Below are 17,427 nucleotides of genomic sequence, written 5' to 3' on the forward strand. Positions count from 1 at the left end.
GTTTTTATAATAAGCATAAAATAAAAATAAATTTTATAAAATTTAAACTATTCAGATTAAAAATCTAGACAGTTGATAAGCACCAAAATTAAACCTTATTCCAAGCATTTATACTCCTAATATTGATGCTTGCGTTGTGAAGAGGGCTTTGGGAAAGAGTCTCTCATCTTCGATTAGGCTTGCATTGCTTCATAGCGTCATCTTCAAAGTATAGAGAGGAGAGGGGTGATGATTGAGAATAGAAGTAATTGATGAGGGATATTGAGGTAATTTTATTTTATATTTTAATTTTATTTTAGCACTCCTAATATGAAGTGAATTTTTATATTTTAAGGAGTTTTCTTTTTTATTAAGTACGGTCAAGAGTACTCAAAGAAATTTTCTCTTATTTCCTTCATAAATTATATTACATTTTAAAAATTGCAATTGGAATAAAGATAAATTGTAATATAATTTATAGTTGGCTATAAAAGCCTCAAACTATGATTGGCTATAAAATCAAGCAAAAGTTGTTTTTCTCATTTCAATCAAACCACACCTTTAAATACCTTTGAGGTTGGATGCTGTAGAAAATTTGGATCTTGAACATATAGTAGAAAAACTCTGGGAGAAGCTATACGAATAAGTAGAACCTTGAACATATAGTCACTGTATTAACAAATACTCCCTCTGGTCCTATTTATAAGTCATTTCTACCAACTTCATCAATACCAATACAATAAAAGTACAAAGAATAAAAGTAAGTAAAATTTTAAACATGCCCCTATATAACAAATCTAAAAAATAATGTCATGTTATCTTTTCTCTCTTATGAAGGGTAATTTTAAAAATACCTCTCAAATATCACCTAAAAAGACGCACCATGACTTATAAATGGGACCAAATAGACTTTTTAAAATGAGACTTATAAATGAGACTGGAGGGAATATGACTCTAGCATAGAAGAAGAATGAATTGGTTTAGAAAATCTGACTCAAATATTAATTTTAAAAATTTAAATTTGAGCTGTGGTCTCAAAATCTGAATCTGAATCTAATTTCAAAATTGATACTATATGATTTTCCTAGATGTGGTTTTCAATTTTTATTTATTTTTGCTTTTAAGAGTTTGATTTGGATATGTTTACTATTAAGTGCTTATTGGTTTGACATGAATCATAGTTTGATTTGGATATGATTTTGGGTTTCCATGGATTTGTGATTAATCTAAGAAGGTGGATGACTAAGGTAATCGAGTGGCTCTAAGAAGGATGGAAGGAAGAAGGAAAACAATTGAAAAAAAAAAAATGGTTACATGGACTCTCACGTGTAGCCATTGAAACATAAAATTGTCAAAATTTCAAAGTTGACAGTCAAATCGTTCAAATTGTGATGATAGGATGATATTGTACCAAAATAAAAAACATTAGAATAAAATTATATTTTAACCTTTTTTTTCAGCGAAAAGTTTGAACATTTCATTTTAAAATTATCGGTCTCACTTTTTCTTTTGTTTGATTGCTCACATATTTCTATCTCCAAGTGGTACCGTGGATAAATTATTTGCTGGCATTCTTGGATAATTGCAGAACAATTTATCAATTTATTTTAATTTGTGAAGATATATAGTAATCTGCAAAATAAGGGACGCAAAATACTAATGAAGATTTTTTTAATTTATCAATTTATTTTATATTTTTAATTCTATTTTTTAAAATTGCAATTTTAAATTTAATTTTTTTAAATATAAACTAGTCACAAATATTTATATATATATATATATCATAAAATTAATGAATTTTTGTTATACATCTAAACTGTCTTTTTAATTAGATCATCCAAATAAATTTTAATTTGTTCAACTGATTTTTTTTTTAAAAATATAAACATAAATCACATTATAGTTGGATACTTTTATCATAATTTTAGTTTGCAATCCTCAATTCATTCTGATTTCAATTGGGGATTTTTTTTTAATCTAAACACACCCACGCTAAATCATTATATCATTTGCTAATGGTCTATGTTAGTGTGCAATTTAGTATAGAAGCATGCAGTTTGAATTTTGAAAAAACTGTATTGAGTAGTGGAGTTAGGATCATAAATTAGTGTTAGCAATCTTCTCATTAAAATTCCTATCAGAAAATTAAAATGGAAAAATATTTCCTACCTAAATTTTTAAATACTTTAAAATGATGAGAGTCTATTTTAATTGATACTTCCTCCATTAAAAAATATAAGACATTTTTTGAGAAGTTAGATGTTTAAAAATATAAGACATTTTTAGTCTTTCGAAGCAAAATTATTACTTTTTTTTCAAAAATGCCCTTATTAATGAATGACTTTATATTTATTATAGGGTATTTAATAAAGATAAATATAAAAATATAGGATTAATTTAAAAGTAGGTAACTAATTTATTGAATGTGAGATTCAGTTAAAAATGTCTTATATTTTTTAACGGAGTGAGTAGTTAATTTCATTTTTTAGTCTAATTCAATGAAAATAAAAAATAAAAAGTTAAAAAGTAAAAGAAAATTTAAAAGTACATGAGTGTATCCAAAAAGCTTAAAAAATTCTCAATAAAACTTTATAGGATATATTTCCTCTGTTAAAAAATATAAGATATTTTGAGTCTTTTAAGGTATAATCATTGTTTTTTTATAAAAGTGTCTCTATTAATGAATGACTTTATATTTATTATAGAGTATTTTATAAAAATAAATATAAAAATATGATGTTAGTTTAAAAGTATGTAATTATTTTATTAAATGATGAGATTTGATTAAAAATGTTTTATATTTTTAAACAAAGAGAGTAGTAATTAATTGGGGGAATGGCATTAAGGATCCTAAAAACAGAGTTTATTGTACTTAGGTCCTAAATTAATCTAAAATTGTTTTGCAAGCCTTGAGGCCCTAATTGTAATATTTTTTTAGAGCAAAGTACTATTTTGCCTTTTGTTTGATTTGAATTTAGAACCTGTGTGAACCCTCGAAGCAACAGAATAAATCATGCACAATACAACATCTACTATACACAAGACGATGTCCACGCATGCTCAACAGAAAGTCCATGTATTTTGAGTTATTTCACTAGCCTAAGTTTTAACAAAAATGACTAGGCAGACCATGCACAATACAACATCCACTATGCACCAGACTATGTTCACACATGCACAATAAAAAATCTATGCATTTTGAATATTTCACTAGCCTAAGCTTAACAAAATGATTGGTTAGACAGATCATGCGCAACACAACATTCACTATGCACAAGACAATGTCCACACATGCTCAACAGAAAATCCATGCATTTCGAGTATTTCACTAGCCTAGGCTAACAAAAATGATTAGGTAGACCATGCACAACACAACATTCATTATGTACCAAACTATATTCACGCATGCTCAACAAAAAATTCATGTATTTCGAATGTTTTATTAACCTAGGCTCAACAAAATGATTAGTGAGGTAGACCATGCATAACACAACATTCACCATGCACAAGACGATACCCACGCATGCTCAACAAAAAATCCATGCAATTTCAATATTAAGAAGGATAATTGCATTAGATATGTAGAATTTCATGTTGGTACTGGCCTAGGTATTAAAACAAGTAACCACATAAAATTTGACATGATATTTCAAGTCTGATATGTACAAAAAGCTAGTCGTTATATTCAAAATATCCAACAGTTGCTTTGCTATATACAAAAAAAAATATTTGTGGTTTCCAATTACCCAAAAATATAACTTGTGAATGCTTTCATATATGTAATTATAGTTGCCTATATACATCAAAAAGGAACAATATGACTACTTCTCATACTGGGTTAGGATTCTTACATATCTTGCCATTTTGTCCAGCCTCCCCACATTTTGAGCAATAATAAATCTTCTTTTACTTTAATCTGCAATGAACAAATTAATCTAGGTAAATGTCCACATATAAAAGCCCAACTTTTATTTTATATAACTCAAAGTTAAACATAAACAACTCAAAGTTCATTATTGCAAAACAATTATTCCAACATCTTTGACAACATATTTTTTTCACATTGGGAGTCATATTTTATTCAATTTACATATCAAAGTCTAATATGAACAAGTCAACCATCATTATTGTACAACAATTAATTCACTCTAAAACTTTCACAGCCAACTTAATGGTTTAGCAACCTTTAACTTATATCAGTAGGTTAGGCTTAACAAAATGCACAAGTAGGCAAATAATGTATAACAATACCCACTATGCATAACATAAGGTTATATATTCTCAACTGAAAATCCATACGATTCTAGTTTATCAATAGGCTAAGCTTAACAAAATGTTCAAGTAAGGCAAATAGTGCACAACACAACATCTACTACGCACAACACAAGATTCATATATTCTCACTTAAAAGTCATGTGATTTTAATTTATCATTAGGCTATGCTTAATAAAATGCACAACAGCTTAAAGTTCATTTTTGCACAACAAATACTTCAATATTTTTGATGGGAAATTTTCTTTATATTGGATCATATTTTATTTAGTTCACATGTAAAAGTTCAATATGAACAAATTAACTTTTATTATTGTACAATAATAAATCCAATCTAAAATTTTCATGGCCAAAATAGTTTAACAACTTTTTGGTTAGATCAGCAGTAAAATCATAAAATAAATAAGTAAACTTGCAGGCTCAAACATCTGCACTTTACACGAGAGACCTATTACAACTTCAACAATTCAAAGACATACATGCACCGAATCAACGAGGGAGAAACAAAATTGAAGATCTTTACCTCTAAACAATAATGATAGAAGCTTCAAGAAACAGATAATGTCACTCGAATAAGGAAGACGAAGAAGATTAGCAATGGTTGGTGATGTGTAAGGAAAAAGAGAAAAAATCATAAACTATGGTTCATCTATCAACATCCACGACTTTTACACTCATCTACATCGGCAATGATCAATAATGATAATGCAATGACTGCTGAAATGAGAAAGAAGACAAGAAAAATAGTGAATCAATCGTATTCATTTGTTTTGTTTCTTTAAGGGTTTGTGTATCATTTTTGGTTTCAATTAAACAAAAGACAAAATAATATTTTTACTCTAAAAAAATATTGCAATTGGAGTCCTAAGACCTATAAAGTAATTTTAGATTAATTTAGGCCCTAAGCATAATAATTTTTTTTTAAAACCTTAATGTCATTCCCCCTAATTAATTTCGAACTGTACCAAATTCTTCCTAAAATTAATTAGAACCCCGATAAAGCCGATTCTCGTGAGCAGCTCTTCGTCGACGAACAAGCGTTCCACACTCCGTCGGACACCGTCAACCGTTGTCAGCCCTGCGTGGTTGTTCTCGGGCAACCAGTGAAGACGGTTCGAACCCTAGGGCTTTTTCTACTCCCAAAATCCGGTGAGATTGATTTGTTCAATCTGGCTTTGAATCTAGATATGAATTTGTTCCCCGCGTCACATGTTCCCAGCGGCTGTTTTTGCTTTGTTTTAAATTTTTCATTTTAATTTGGCTCTGAATCTGGTCGTGTAATCGTTGAACCTTGACGCTTTTGAATTTGGGAATATTTACGCGTGGAGTTTGCTTTTTTTTTTTTTATACTAGTTTTTGCTTGAATGGTGCGTAATGGACTACTATACTTCTTCCCTCTTCATTTTGATTACTAGCGACTTATACGATTTGGGTCGTGTTGTTTTACAATGTTGGATTTGTGTGTATTGGCATTCTGTTTATTAATCTTTTTATATTATCATCAATTTTGGAAAATTCTCGAGGTGTTTGTGATGTATTATCTTGTAACTGACTTGGTTCGAGTTGTGTAAAGTATGTGGAACAAAAATTAAAAGGGTATTATATTATCTGTGCATATTTCAAAGATTTCAGTGGGGACAGATGCCCCCATTGAGTGTAGTATAGGTCCGCTTATGCTTGTATTAGTATTATTAAAAAGCTGCCATTGAGTGAGAGAGCTTAAGATTTGAATTGTTGGCAACACTCTGCTACTTTGGTTTCGATGTCAGGCAGTTGTAATAGAACGTCTTTCATTCCATGACACGCTATTAGTTCAATGTAGCCAAAACTGGGGGGGCCAGATAGTCTGCTATGCTTGTGGGAAGAATCATGATTGTCTTAAAATAAACTTAAAGAATTATTTTGGGAGGAGGGGATTGAGGAAATAATTAAGAAATGAACTTCTCATTTGATTTGTAAAAGATAAAATTTAAGGTATGCAGTTCCTAAATTTACAGCCATGTGATTGATTGGTGGTCTAGGTGGCATAACCAGGACTTGGTTTACGGACTTCTCTCCTATTACTTGAGAAAATTTTCTTACCCTTTTTTGGTATGTGCCCTATGCACGTTAGGAAATTAGGGTAAAGGAAAACAGCCTGTGATGCTTTTGTTTGAGAATGAGATTGCTGCTACAGCAAAGCATGCAGGCTATATATATCAAGATGATTTGAGGTTGTTTTGCATGGTTTTTACTTCACGACTGTTCTTGAATTAGATAATTTGGACTGAATGTGATGCGTAGGATAGGAAGAATAGAGAAGAATAGAGAGGGAGGAGAGAGAAGGGACGAGAGGATTTTTGAATAGTACTCAGGACTTATTATTTCAAAACATATGGATGAATTACATAGAGTTTGTTTTTATAGGTCTCCCTAGGATAGGCTAATGGTCTAATGGTAACTAACCATAACTGAATGAATTATCCTCTAATTATCTATTTACACATCAATACCCCCCCCTTCAAGAACCCTTGACCTCAAGGGTTAGAAATAACAAAACTAGGGTGCTGTTTCTGTAACTGAAATAAAGAAATCCAGCTAGCCTCTTCATCTGGAAGGTTCTTCCATTTCACAAGAACTTCCATGATAATCCTGCCTTTTCTTCTACCCCTCCGTTCGTTCAATATTTTCTGTGGAATTAAATCTGAAGGAGATTCTGGCCAATCAATAGGGGGATGCCGCTGCTTTACTGAAGGATCAGGGCATAATTTGAGCAATGAGACATGAAAAGTGGAGTGAACCCTTGATTCTAGAGGTAATTCCAGTTTATATGCTACTGGCCCTATCTTTTTACAGATTCTATAGGGCCCAAAATATCTCGGGGCTAATTTCTGAGAGCTTCTCGAGGCTGCAGAAATCTGATGATAAGGCTGTAACTTCAGAAATACCCATTGTCCTACCTCAAACTCTCTATCACTTCTGTGCAAATCTGCTTTCTGCTTCATTCTATTCACAGCCCTATTGAGATGATATTTTACCATTGCTAGAGTCTCTTCTCTTGCTGAAAAAGTTCTGTCAACAGCTTCTACTACCACATCTCTAGGCAAATATGGAATATGCATATTTATTAAAACGATCAATGACTACTCAAATTGTGTCTTTCCCATTTGATTTGGGCAACGCTTCTATAAAATCCATGGTCACACTCTCTCAAACTCGACTGGGAATAGGTAAAGGCTGTAGCAACCCAGGATAAGCCACTGATTCAGCCTTACATCTTGCACATGTATCGCAGTGCCTTACAAATTCTTTAATGTCATCAAATAATTTTTGCCACCAAAACAACCTTTTGATTCTTTGATAAGTAGCTTGTACCCCTGAATGTCCTCCTTGTGGACTTGCATGAAGCCATTCTAGTATTTTCTGCCTTACGCTAGGAATATTCCCCACGACTAATCTGCCATTCCTTCTTAAATGCTGACCATCCCAAGAATAATTACCTTCTACACCTCCCTTTTGTTGCAAATGAGCTTTTAAAGCCCTCAAATTAACATCCTCATCCCAGCTTTTTTGGATTTCCGGAAAAAGGAATTCTGATCAGGTCTGCAGAGATACTTGGAAAAATTCACCTTTTGGCATCCTTGAAAGAGCGTCAGCTGCATTATTGTCGTTGGCCCTTCTATAATGGATCTCATAATCATATCCCATAAGTTTGGTCACCCAATACATTTGAAATGCAATTTTAAGCTTCTGGTCTAACAAGTATTTAAGACTTTGCTGATCAGTTCTAATAATAAACCGCCTTCCTTCTAGATATTGATGCCAATGTTCCACAGGTTGTACCACCCTTAACAATTCCTTCTCATAGATAGAGAGATTCAGATGTCTAGGAGCCAAAGCCTTGCTGAAAAAGGCAATAGGTTGACCCTTTTGCATTAGAAGAGCACTAATGCCTGAGCTACAAGCATCAGTTTCAACCACAAACACTTGCGAAAAATCTGGAAGAGCAAGAACAGGGGCTGCCACCAGTGTTTCTTTCAACCTTTTGAATTTAGCAGCAGCCAATTCTGACCACTGGAAGTTATTCTTCTTAAGCAGTTCAGTTAGGGGTTTAGTTAAGGAACCATAGCCCCTAATAAACATCCTATAATAACCCGCAACTCCCAAAAATGATCTTAGTTGTTTTACTGTGGTTGGTTCAGGCCAATCCATGACTGCTTTGATCTTCTTGGGATCTGTTGCGACAACTCCTCCACTTATAATGTGTCCCAAATATTCTACTTTGGTTGCAGCACAAGTTCACTTGCTTTCCTTCACAAAAAAACAATTTTTCCTTGTAATTTCTAGAATCACCTGCAAGTGTCGTGTGTGAGATTCTAAACAAGGACTATAAATCAAAATATCATCAAAGAAAACCAAGATAAATTTTTGTAAATACACCCTGAATATACTATTCATGGTCCCCTGAAAAGTTGCGGGTGCATTAGTGAGCCCAAAAGACATCACTAACCATTCATAGTGACCCGAATGAGTACGAAAGGCTGTTTTATGAATATCTGCAGGCTCCATTCGAATTTGATGATAACCCGCTTTTAGATCCAGCTTAGTAAACCATTTAGCAGCCCTTAATTCATCCAAAAGCTCTTCCACCAGCAGAATAGGGTATTTATTCTTGACCGTCCTCTTATTCAGCTCTCTATAATCAATGCACATGCGCCATGACCCATCCTTCTTTCTCACCAACGCAATTGGTGAAGAAAATGGTGAGCTACTTTCTTGAATGATTTGAGATTGTAACAGCTCCTTCACCATATCTTCAATAGCATTCTTTTGAGCTGCTGGATATCAGTAAGGTCTTAAATTGACTGGATCACAACCTTCTTGCAGAATAATACGATGGTTGTGGCCCTCTCTCAAAGGGGGAAGAGATGTAGGCTCCTTGAATACATCTGAAAATTCCATCAACACACCTTGTACCGATTTTTCAGAACCCTTCTCCCTTTGCAACTGAAAGTAACACCGTTCTTCATCCTCCTTTTCCACTAGTTGCAGCATAAACATCTGTCCTCCAGCTTTTAATTCATTTTCAATCTTTTTAAAATCAACAATTTTACACCCTACAGATCCTTGAGACTACAATTTACATACTTTCCCATTATACCAGAAGGTCATGGACAGTTTATCATAATCCCAATGAGCCTGATGGATGGTTTTAAGCCAAGATAAACCTAAAACCATGTCATAGGTCTTAACTTCCATTATCTGAAAGTCCCCTGCAAACTCTTCACCCTGCATCTTCCACTTCACCCCCTTTAAAATCCCATATAGTTTCACTTTTCCACCCCCTACCACTTCCACTTTTGCCACAGGGTTGAAATCGACCTTCCACCCAAGCTTCCTAGCCAAGTCACAGTCCTTGTAGGCATGAGAAGCTCCATTATCTATGAGAATTTGTACTTGCCTTCGACCCACATATCCTGTAATTCTCATAGCTGAGGGTCCCACACTTCCTTGTATTGCATGTAGTGAAATTTGCAAACATTCAGAGTGTTCTGGAATGTATTCGAATTTTTCTGGTGCTTTAACGTCTGGATTCATGTCTTCCTCAGCTTCCTTGAGCCCCTCCTCTTCCAATTCAATGAGTTGCAACTGCATTCTTTGAGTCTGAGAGTAGATATGATCTTTGGAAAAAGGTTGCCGACAGTAGAAACATAAGTTTTTGGCCCGTAATTCCCTTACTTCTTCTGGGGTCAGTGTTCTTGTGTTGCTAGCATTTATTCTTGAAGACCCAGCCCTTGTGTGCGAAGAAACAGAGGCAAAAGAAGCTGTCTTGGGTGCAAAAGGAAGAGAATTAGAAGACTGGACTGTTTTACCCTTACTAAAAGAAGACCAAATACTGCCAGATGGAGTCTTCGCCTCGCTCCACCTAGTCAATCCTTTTGGTTCGCTTGGATAAGTGTCCAAGACACCCCCTTGTAGTCTCGACTCGGAGTTTCGACCCCACTAAAATTGACGCTGTCTCGGATTTGTGCCACGTGTCTTCGTTTGTGCTTTCTATCGATTTACCTCATGAGTACGTGCTATATTTCTCGCATCTCTTAACATTCTTGGCTTGAACATCCACACTTGAGCTGCAAATTCTTCCTCCATGCCCGCTGTATATGTTTGAACGAGATACTCTTCCGAAAGTCTGATCTCGCCGGCTATGGCATCAAACTCATCATCGAATTCTTCAAGGGAACCGGTTTGTCAAAGCTTCATGAGATCTTCCATGGGAGCCTCATAGGTAGGTCCGAACCTCTGCTTCAATTCTTCCACATATTCTTCCCACGTCCATCGGCCACCTTCATCGGATGCTGTAAGTCCTTGATGCCATTGCCACGCCTTCTCATCAAGGTGTAAACTTGCCATAAGCACGTTCTAGACTTCAGGTGTGTTATCTATTTGAAAATAGAACTCACACTTCAAGATCCATCCCAAGATATTACTTCTTTGGAATCTAGGAAACTCCATTTTTGTAAAACGCGTGCGAGGCTGATACTCTTGGTTTTCAGGTCTGGGTCGTCCTCTGCGCTAGTTATGACTGGCTCTTCCCTCATCGGATGTATCAGTGTGATCACCTACTATCTGAGCGACCTGGTTGGTGAGAGCTTGGATGTCACTTGGGAGATTAGCCAATCTGGCAAAGGCGTCTTCCAGTGCATGAAGTCGGCCTTCATTGTTGTCTGCCATGGTAGGTTGCAATCTCTGTGCTCTTGTTTTAGGCATACAGGCCGAGAATTGCTAGCTCTGATACCATTGATGCGTAGGATAGGAAGAATAGAGAAGAATAGAGAGAGAGGAGAGAGAAGGGACGAGAGGATTTCTGAATAGTACTCAGGACTTATTATTTCAAAACATATGGATGAATTACATAGAGTTTGTTTTTATAAGTCTCCCTAGGATAGGCTAACGGTCTAACGGTAACTAACCGTAATTGAATGAATTATCCTCTAATTATCTATTTACACATCAGAATGTTTGTAGAGGTGCCATTATCTTCACAGTAGCCAATAGCTTCATCCCTATTAACAGCCTTATAATGCAACTGTATATGCTTATTTAAAAAAAAATGATTTAACTATAAATTTTTTTTTATGATGTCATATGGCTTAACTGGTAGTGTAACTGGTTAAACCAATTAACTTGAGATCTGGTAGCTTTTTTGGGGCCGCTGTTGGTGTTGGGTTTTAGGGCATTTAAGAGTCTCTTGTTATTTTTTAAATATTTTTTTAAGTTATTGACTAATATTGATATAAAACAGTTATGAAGAGTGCCTTTGCAAGTGCTTCTGCAATCACAGACCAAAGGCAAAAAATAGAGCAGTATAAACAAATTCTTTCTGCTGTTATTGCATCAAATGACATCATTCAGGCAAGGACATTTATAGATCACAGTTAAGTTTCTCTCCTCATATAGGATTTGTTGGTTGCCTGAATTACAACTATCTAACGTGCTTTGATTGCATGGATTTGTCTGGTTTGGAAATTGCAGTGTTGTCAGATGTTGTTCCATTAGTAGTATCACGACAACTTTTGCAGACCTTTGCCCAAGAATTGGGAAGATTGCAGCCAGAGGAACAGAAAGAGATTGCCCATTATGCCCTTGCTGAGATTCAGCCTCGTGTTGTGTCATTTGAAGAGCAGGTTTAACTTTTTTAACATCAGTTCTTGCTTGTAATTTTAACTTTTTCAATAATAAACACTTATATTTGCCCTTGAGGATGAGAATTATTATTTTTAGCTTCTCAAAATAGTGGATAATTCTTGGAAGTGTTGGATGAGGTTTTCAGTGGGACAACTTTCTCATTTTGCCGTATTTTCCTTCCTTCACTAACTCTCAGTTGTTAAGAATCCTCAAAGTAGTATATAGATATTTCATACTTCTTTATCAATCATAGTTCCATTGCTTTTGGGAAAATATATTAGCACACAAAAAATAAAGACAATTTAGCTATTGCAAACACAACTTTACAATATGGCACCGTTGTATAAATTGCAGTGAGATGGTAGTGAATGATAGGAGATGAGGGTCGAGGTCTTAAAAAGCGGAAAAAAAAGTAGTTTATCTTTGAGGAATTCTTGTATTTCTTTCATCTTAAATTCTATCCTTCATTTATACTGATTGTTATGGTTCTTAATATAGGTTTTAATTATTAGAGAGAAACTTGCAGAGTTATATGAGTCTGAGCAGGAATGGTCAAAAGCAGCTCAGATGCTCAGTGGCATTGATCTTGATTCTGGAATGAGGTCTAGCATAATTATTAACCTCTTCTATCTATTTGCATGTCATAAAATTTAGTATATGCAGTTTTGTTCTTACTAAGTTTTTGTTTGTCAAATTTTTGGCAGATCAATTGATGATACATTCAGGCTGGCTAAGTGCATCCAAATTGCTCGTTTATATCTTGGGGTATTGATATTACTCTAATTCATGACTTGTGGCATGTCTATTTCTTATTCTTTGCACATCTGTGATAATTCATTGGCATAACTTCTACATGGCTGACATATAAACTAACATCACTTCAAGAGGCTGGAAAAGTGATTAAAAGCCTACATTATTGAGATTTATTTGATCTTTTAGTGCCTTTTAATCCTTGTTTTAACAATTTTTTATCTCATGTCTTTTTTAAGAGGAGTTGGAAAGGGGAAAAATGTTAATCTCCATCATGCTATTGAGATCGATTATAAATTGACTAATTTTTAGTGCTTGAAGCAGAATACCAGTTGTTCCCTATAAAATACTGGAAAATAATGGTTGTCATGATACCGTTTATGTTTTTAATGCCGTAATTATAAAAAATTAGTCTTCTACATTTTGGAACAGTTATTTTTTTGTTTTGGGTTTATTTGCAGGATGATGATGCTGTTAATGCTGAAGCTTTTATTAATAAAGCATCATTCTTGGTTAGCAATAGTCAGCAAGAAGTACTGAATTTACAGTACAAGGTGTGAACATTCATAGCCACTTAATGGTAAATGAGATAAGTATGCTAATCACTTTTTGCTTTTGCTTTTACTGATATGTTTTTCCTTCTGTTTTCCCCATTTTTTCCAGGTTTGTTATGCAAGGATTTTAGATTTAAAGAGGAAGTTTTTGGAAGCAGCCTTACGATATTATGATATATCTCAAATTGAAAAGCGGCAAATAGGGGATGAGTATGTATCTTGCATATTATTTGTTTTTTGTTCCTTCCTTTTGCTCTTGATCATCATCATCATCATCATCAATATGTTTAATTTATGTATCAATATCACTATATACAAATAAATCTTTAGCAAGCCTCTATATTCATAAGCTATGAATACTGTGACACATTTCTTTGATTCTGGGTAACATATGGGGAAAATGTGGTTGAACAAGAAGGTGCATGCACATTTCTTGGATTCTTTTTTTAAACATTTCTTTATTCATCCTGTTAGGATACCTTCTCCAATCTCCAATTGGCAATATATCCTGTAGCAAGTATTAGTTTTTTTTTTTTTTTTAAATTTGGCAATGCTTGCAGATCCTGAGTTTAATCATTTATTAACTTAAGTCAATAAGATATCATAAAAAAGTGAAGTTGTCAACTGTTTTGTAATGCTTAATAGAATTCTCATTACTTGTGTTTCATCATATTTGTTTAAAGAGTTCAGGAACCCTACATGTTATCAACAGCATTGCTGAAAGTGTCTTACTGATGTTTTGAATAGATTTAACATTTTGTCATAACTGACTAGAATTCTTAACCATTTTTGGTAGCCAAAAGGGGGAAAGGAACATAAAAGATTATATAACGCTCATGGCCTAATTAGAGAAAGGTTATGGATGCCTTGGATATGTTAATGGTCTGGTGTCATCTGGTATAGGCACCTGGAGACAGGAACAAAACTATAAGCTTAATATCATTTTTATTTTTTGTGCTTAATCATATTTGACGTGCAATGGTTGTTTGTCATTTTGATAAATATGTGCTAACTTTCTGTAACAGGGTGATAGAAGATGCACTCAAACAAGCTTTACCTGCTGCTGTTACATGTACAATTTTGGCAGCTGCAGGACCTCAACGTTCTCGTGTTCTTGCTACATTATATAAGGTGATGCTTCAATTATGAAACAAAAAGATAAATGTCAGTTATGTGCTTGTAATTCTACTGTTCGACTAAACTTTTGGTGCCTTTATTAGGATGAACGTTGCTCAAAACTGAAAATTTATCCAATACTGCAAAAGGTGTCTCTCTCTCTCCCCCCGCCCCCCATTTCTCAATTTACAAGATTTCTATTCTGATTATACAATGTCAACTCTTGATATATCAGGTGTACTTGGAGAGAATTCTGAGAAAGCCTGAAATTGATGCATTTGCAGAAGAATTGAAAGCGCACCAGGTTACATCTGCATACATTGTATTTTTGTTTTGTTTGAGGCCATACACTGTATGTCTGAGCATTTGCTTGTCCCACAGAAAGCCCTTCTTCCTGACAATTTTACTGTGCTGGACCGTGCAATGATTGAGCATAATCTACTGAGTGCAAGCAAACTTTACACAAATATTAGGTTTGAGAAACCACATGTCCATTTGATTGCTTCCCTTACGCCCTTACGCGCATTTTATTTTAACATTGATGCTACAATCTGGATGACTTGCCTTTTAACCTGGTTTATGTTTCCATTGTAGCTTTGATGAGTTAGGAACACTGTTGGGAATTCCACCACACAAGGTAAATCATTTTACCTCAATGGTTTAGAAAAGAGCAATTAATAGCAGGGTGTTCCATAGAAGAGTCTTCTTATTTGCATTACAACTCTTTGTTCATAACCTATGTTGGATTTATTGTCAAATTTATATTACTGGTCAAAATAAATGGTGAAATAAGGCCAGCAAATGAAGTCTTCTGCATGATGACAACGTTATGTAAATTTGCTGAAAGGCAACCAGAGGCAACAACTCATGTGATTTCTTTTGATTCTCCGAATAATTTGAGTGCAGGCCGAGAAGATAGCATCAAGAATGATTTATGAGGATCGGATGAGGGGATCTATTGATCAGGTACAAATAACCATTATAATCTAATTTTTTTTTCTTGTAAATAAATTTTAGATCGTGGAAAAAGCATCATTAAATAGAAAGTGATAGAAAAAAGAGCTGTGGAAAGGTAACCTGAATTACAAAAGCCAAAGTAACAGGAGCTGCTGATCAATTTAGTTCACTGATATCTTTTTCGATGTCCAAAAATGAAGTCCAAATAGCTTTCCACTGAGAAGCATCATGAAACTATAAGAACATCTGATCGCACAAATGTGGCACCAGTAAAAATTACCCTCGAAAATGCATGAAGCACAAAATAACATACATTACCTACATAGAAGAGTGTCCAAAGCCTTTAACTTGCACGAGTTATAGCTCCATTTTAGAAAATCCAACATTCCCCAAAAATATTGCATGAGTTGTATAGCCTTTAACTTGTGATGATGTTGGGGAAAGTTAGTGGTGGCTTAAGACAAAGGCAAATACTATAGAACCTTGGATCTTATATGTTTTTTGCAAACGACCAAAATTAAGATGCATGCTGGGATATGCTGTTGTCCATCATTTGGACAGGCATGGCCAATCTGTGCGGGATTCACCCATTTTTATCAAGTTTTAATTGTTTTGTCATAATGTTGGATGTTTTGGTGCACCTTTTAAAATTTCTTGTGGAGCGGTTGGTTTAGCCGATGTAGAAATAATACCTCTATGTTGAACAATAAATGAGATATATAAATAAATATTATATCTCTGTATTCATTATTATTTGTAATTATATTTTACCCATCATTTGGATGGCTTGTTTCAGGTTGAAGCTGTCATACATTTTGAGGATGACACTGAAGAGTTACAACGATGGGACCAGCAGGTAATTTTTCTGGATAAAAATCCAATACTGCATAGCATAACATTTGTATGGTTTAAATCTGGAGTCCTCTATATGCTGACAATTTTTAGTTGATTCGACTATTAATTTAATCTTGTTTGAATAATATTTCCCCGAAGAAAAAAAGAATCAAGTGCGAACACTAATAATTTTTATATGGCCAATTCATGTATGTGTCTTAGGAAAACAACATTATGAATTAGAAAAAAAATATATTTTGTGTACCTGATAAGTTGGCAAGTTTCTGTTTTTTTTTTTTTTTTTGGGTCCCTAAATTTACCTGTGCTCCGGGCTTATTTTCTTGCACCCTAATCACCACTGTATATAACCATAGATTCATACTATTTAACTTCTGATTAGATATTTTGTGCTGACTCATAAACATCATTGATCTCAAAATTTGAATCCTCTTGTATTTCTCCAAAATTAACAGTCAGTTTTGAATAAAATTAGACCGGACCATGCACAATATGGATTGAGTGTGTTAAATACAATTTCAAAGTCCACTTGTCAATAGCCTAAGTCTCATCTATTTGCCATGTTGGTTAATGGTTATTGTGGTTGCAGATTGTAGGCCTTTGTCAATCACTCAACGATGTTTTGGATAGCATGGCCAAGAAGGGCTTTCCAGTTCCTGTTTGAAGGGGATCATCGATACTTTCTTGTTTATTCATTCTTGGAAAAGCCTCTGATTTTTTTTTTTTGGAAATATATTTATTGGAAATGACTATATCAATCTGTGATAACATTAATTTTCTGATATATTAGCTTATTTAGTGTCAGCCAAGTTTGCCCGAGGCTTTATTTAGTTCACTGCGTTTGTTTGTTTGTTTGTTTGTTTGTTTTTTTTTTTTTTTTTGGTTTTTGGAATGAAAGGGGAAATATCATTAGACGAGAATATTTACAAAAAATTCGAAATCAGGAGAAATAAAACAAGCTCATTGATGAATGCCTTGGTTAAGCTCCTGGGCTTTTTTACAGCATGGTCTTCAAGAATTAACGATACATTTAATTGTAATGCAGTGCAGCATTTTCGTCGTGCTTCATGGTCTTTCGTTATATATGGGGTTAAATGATAATTTCAGTATTAAAATATAAGTTTAAGGGTAGTTTGAATCTTGAATTTGTATTTGGTATATTTTGAATAAAGTATGTAGTTTCTACAAAGCAAATGTCTTCAATGATAACAAAGTAAGGTATAAATGTCAAAAGCATAAAATTTACATGCCCCATATTTTAGATAAAAGGTATTTCTAGAAA

At 34.1% G+C, this 17,427-nt stretch overlaps 1 protein-coding gene across 1 annotated transcript; it reads left to right on the top strand.

Moving 5' to 3' along the window:
* Positions 1–5,224: 5,224 nt before the first annotated feature.
* Positions 5,225–16,929, top strand: LOC129315299 (COP9 signalosome complex subunit 4-like). The gene is made up of 15 exons (XM_054958904.1): positions 5,225–5,400; positions 11,534–11,665; positions 11,764–11,915; positions 12,415–12,518; positions 12,621–12,681; positions 13,128–13,220; positions 13,330–13,430; positions 14,246–14,351; positions 14,441–14,485; positions 14,572–14,640; positions 14,718–14,809; positions 14,931–14,973; positions 15,243–15,302; positions 16,090–16,149; positions 16,735–16,929. Exons 2-15 carry the CDS (start codon positions 11,536–11,538, stop codon positions 16,807–16,809), a joined length of 1,191 nt encoding a protein of 396 aa, XP_054814879.1. The 5' UTR covers positions 5,225–5,400; positions 11,534–11,535; the 3' UTR covers positions 16,810–16,929.
* The last annotated feature ends 498 nt before the right edge of the window (positions 16,930–17,427 follow it).

Source organism: Prosopis cineraria, unplaced genomic scaffold, assembly GCF_029017545.1.
Source record: "Prosopis cineraria cultivar Desert tree isolate PC_DT_omini unplaced genomic scaffold, ASM2901754v1 PC7, whole genome shotgun sequence".
Lineage (NCBI taxonomy): Eukaryota > Viridiplantae > Streptophyta > Magnoliopsida > Fabales > Fabaceae > Prosopis > Prosopis cineraria.

What these genes read in the sequence shown, in the direction of transcription:
- LOC129315299 (XM_054958904.1), top strand. Translation starts at nt 11,536, where the DNA reads ATGAAGAGTGCCTTTGCAAGTGCTTCTGCAATCACAGACCAAAGGCAA. An exon ending in GATCTTGATTCTGGAATGAG is followed by an intron (nt 12,519 to 12,620) that starts GTCTAGCATAAT and finishes AATTTTTGGCAG; the next exon opens with ATCAATTGATGATACATTCA. An exon ending in TGGGAATTCCACCACACAAG is followed by an intron (nt 14,974 to 15,242) that starts GTAAATCATTTT and finishes ATTTGAGTGCAG; the next exon opens with GCCGAGAAGATAGCATCAAG.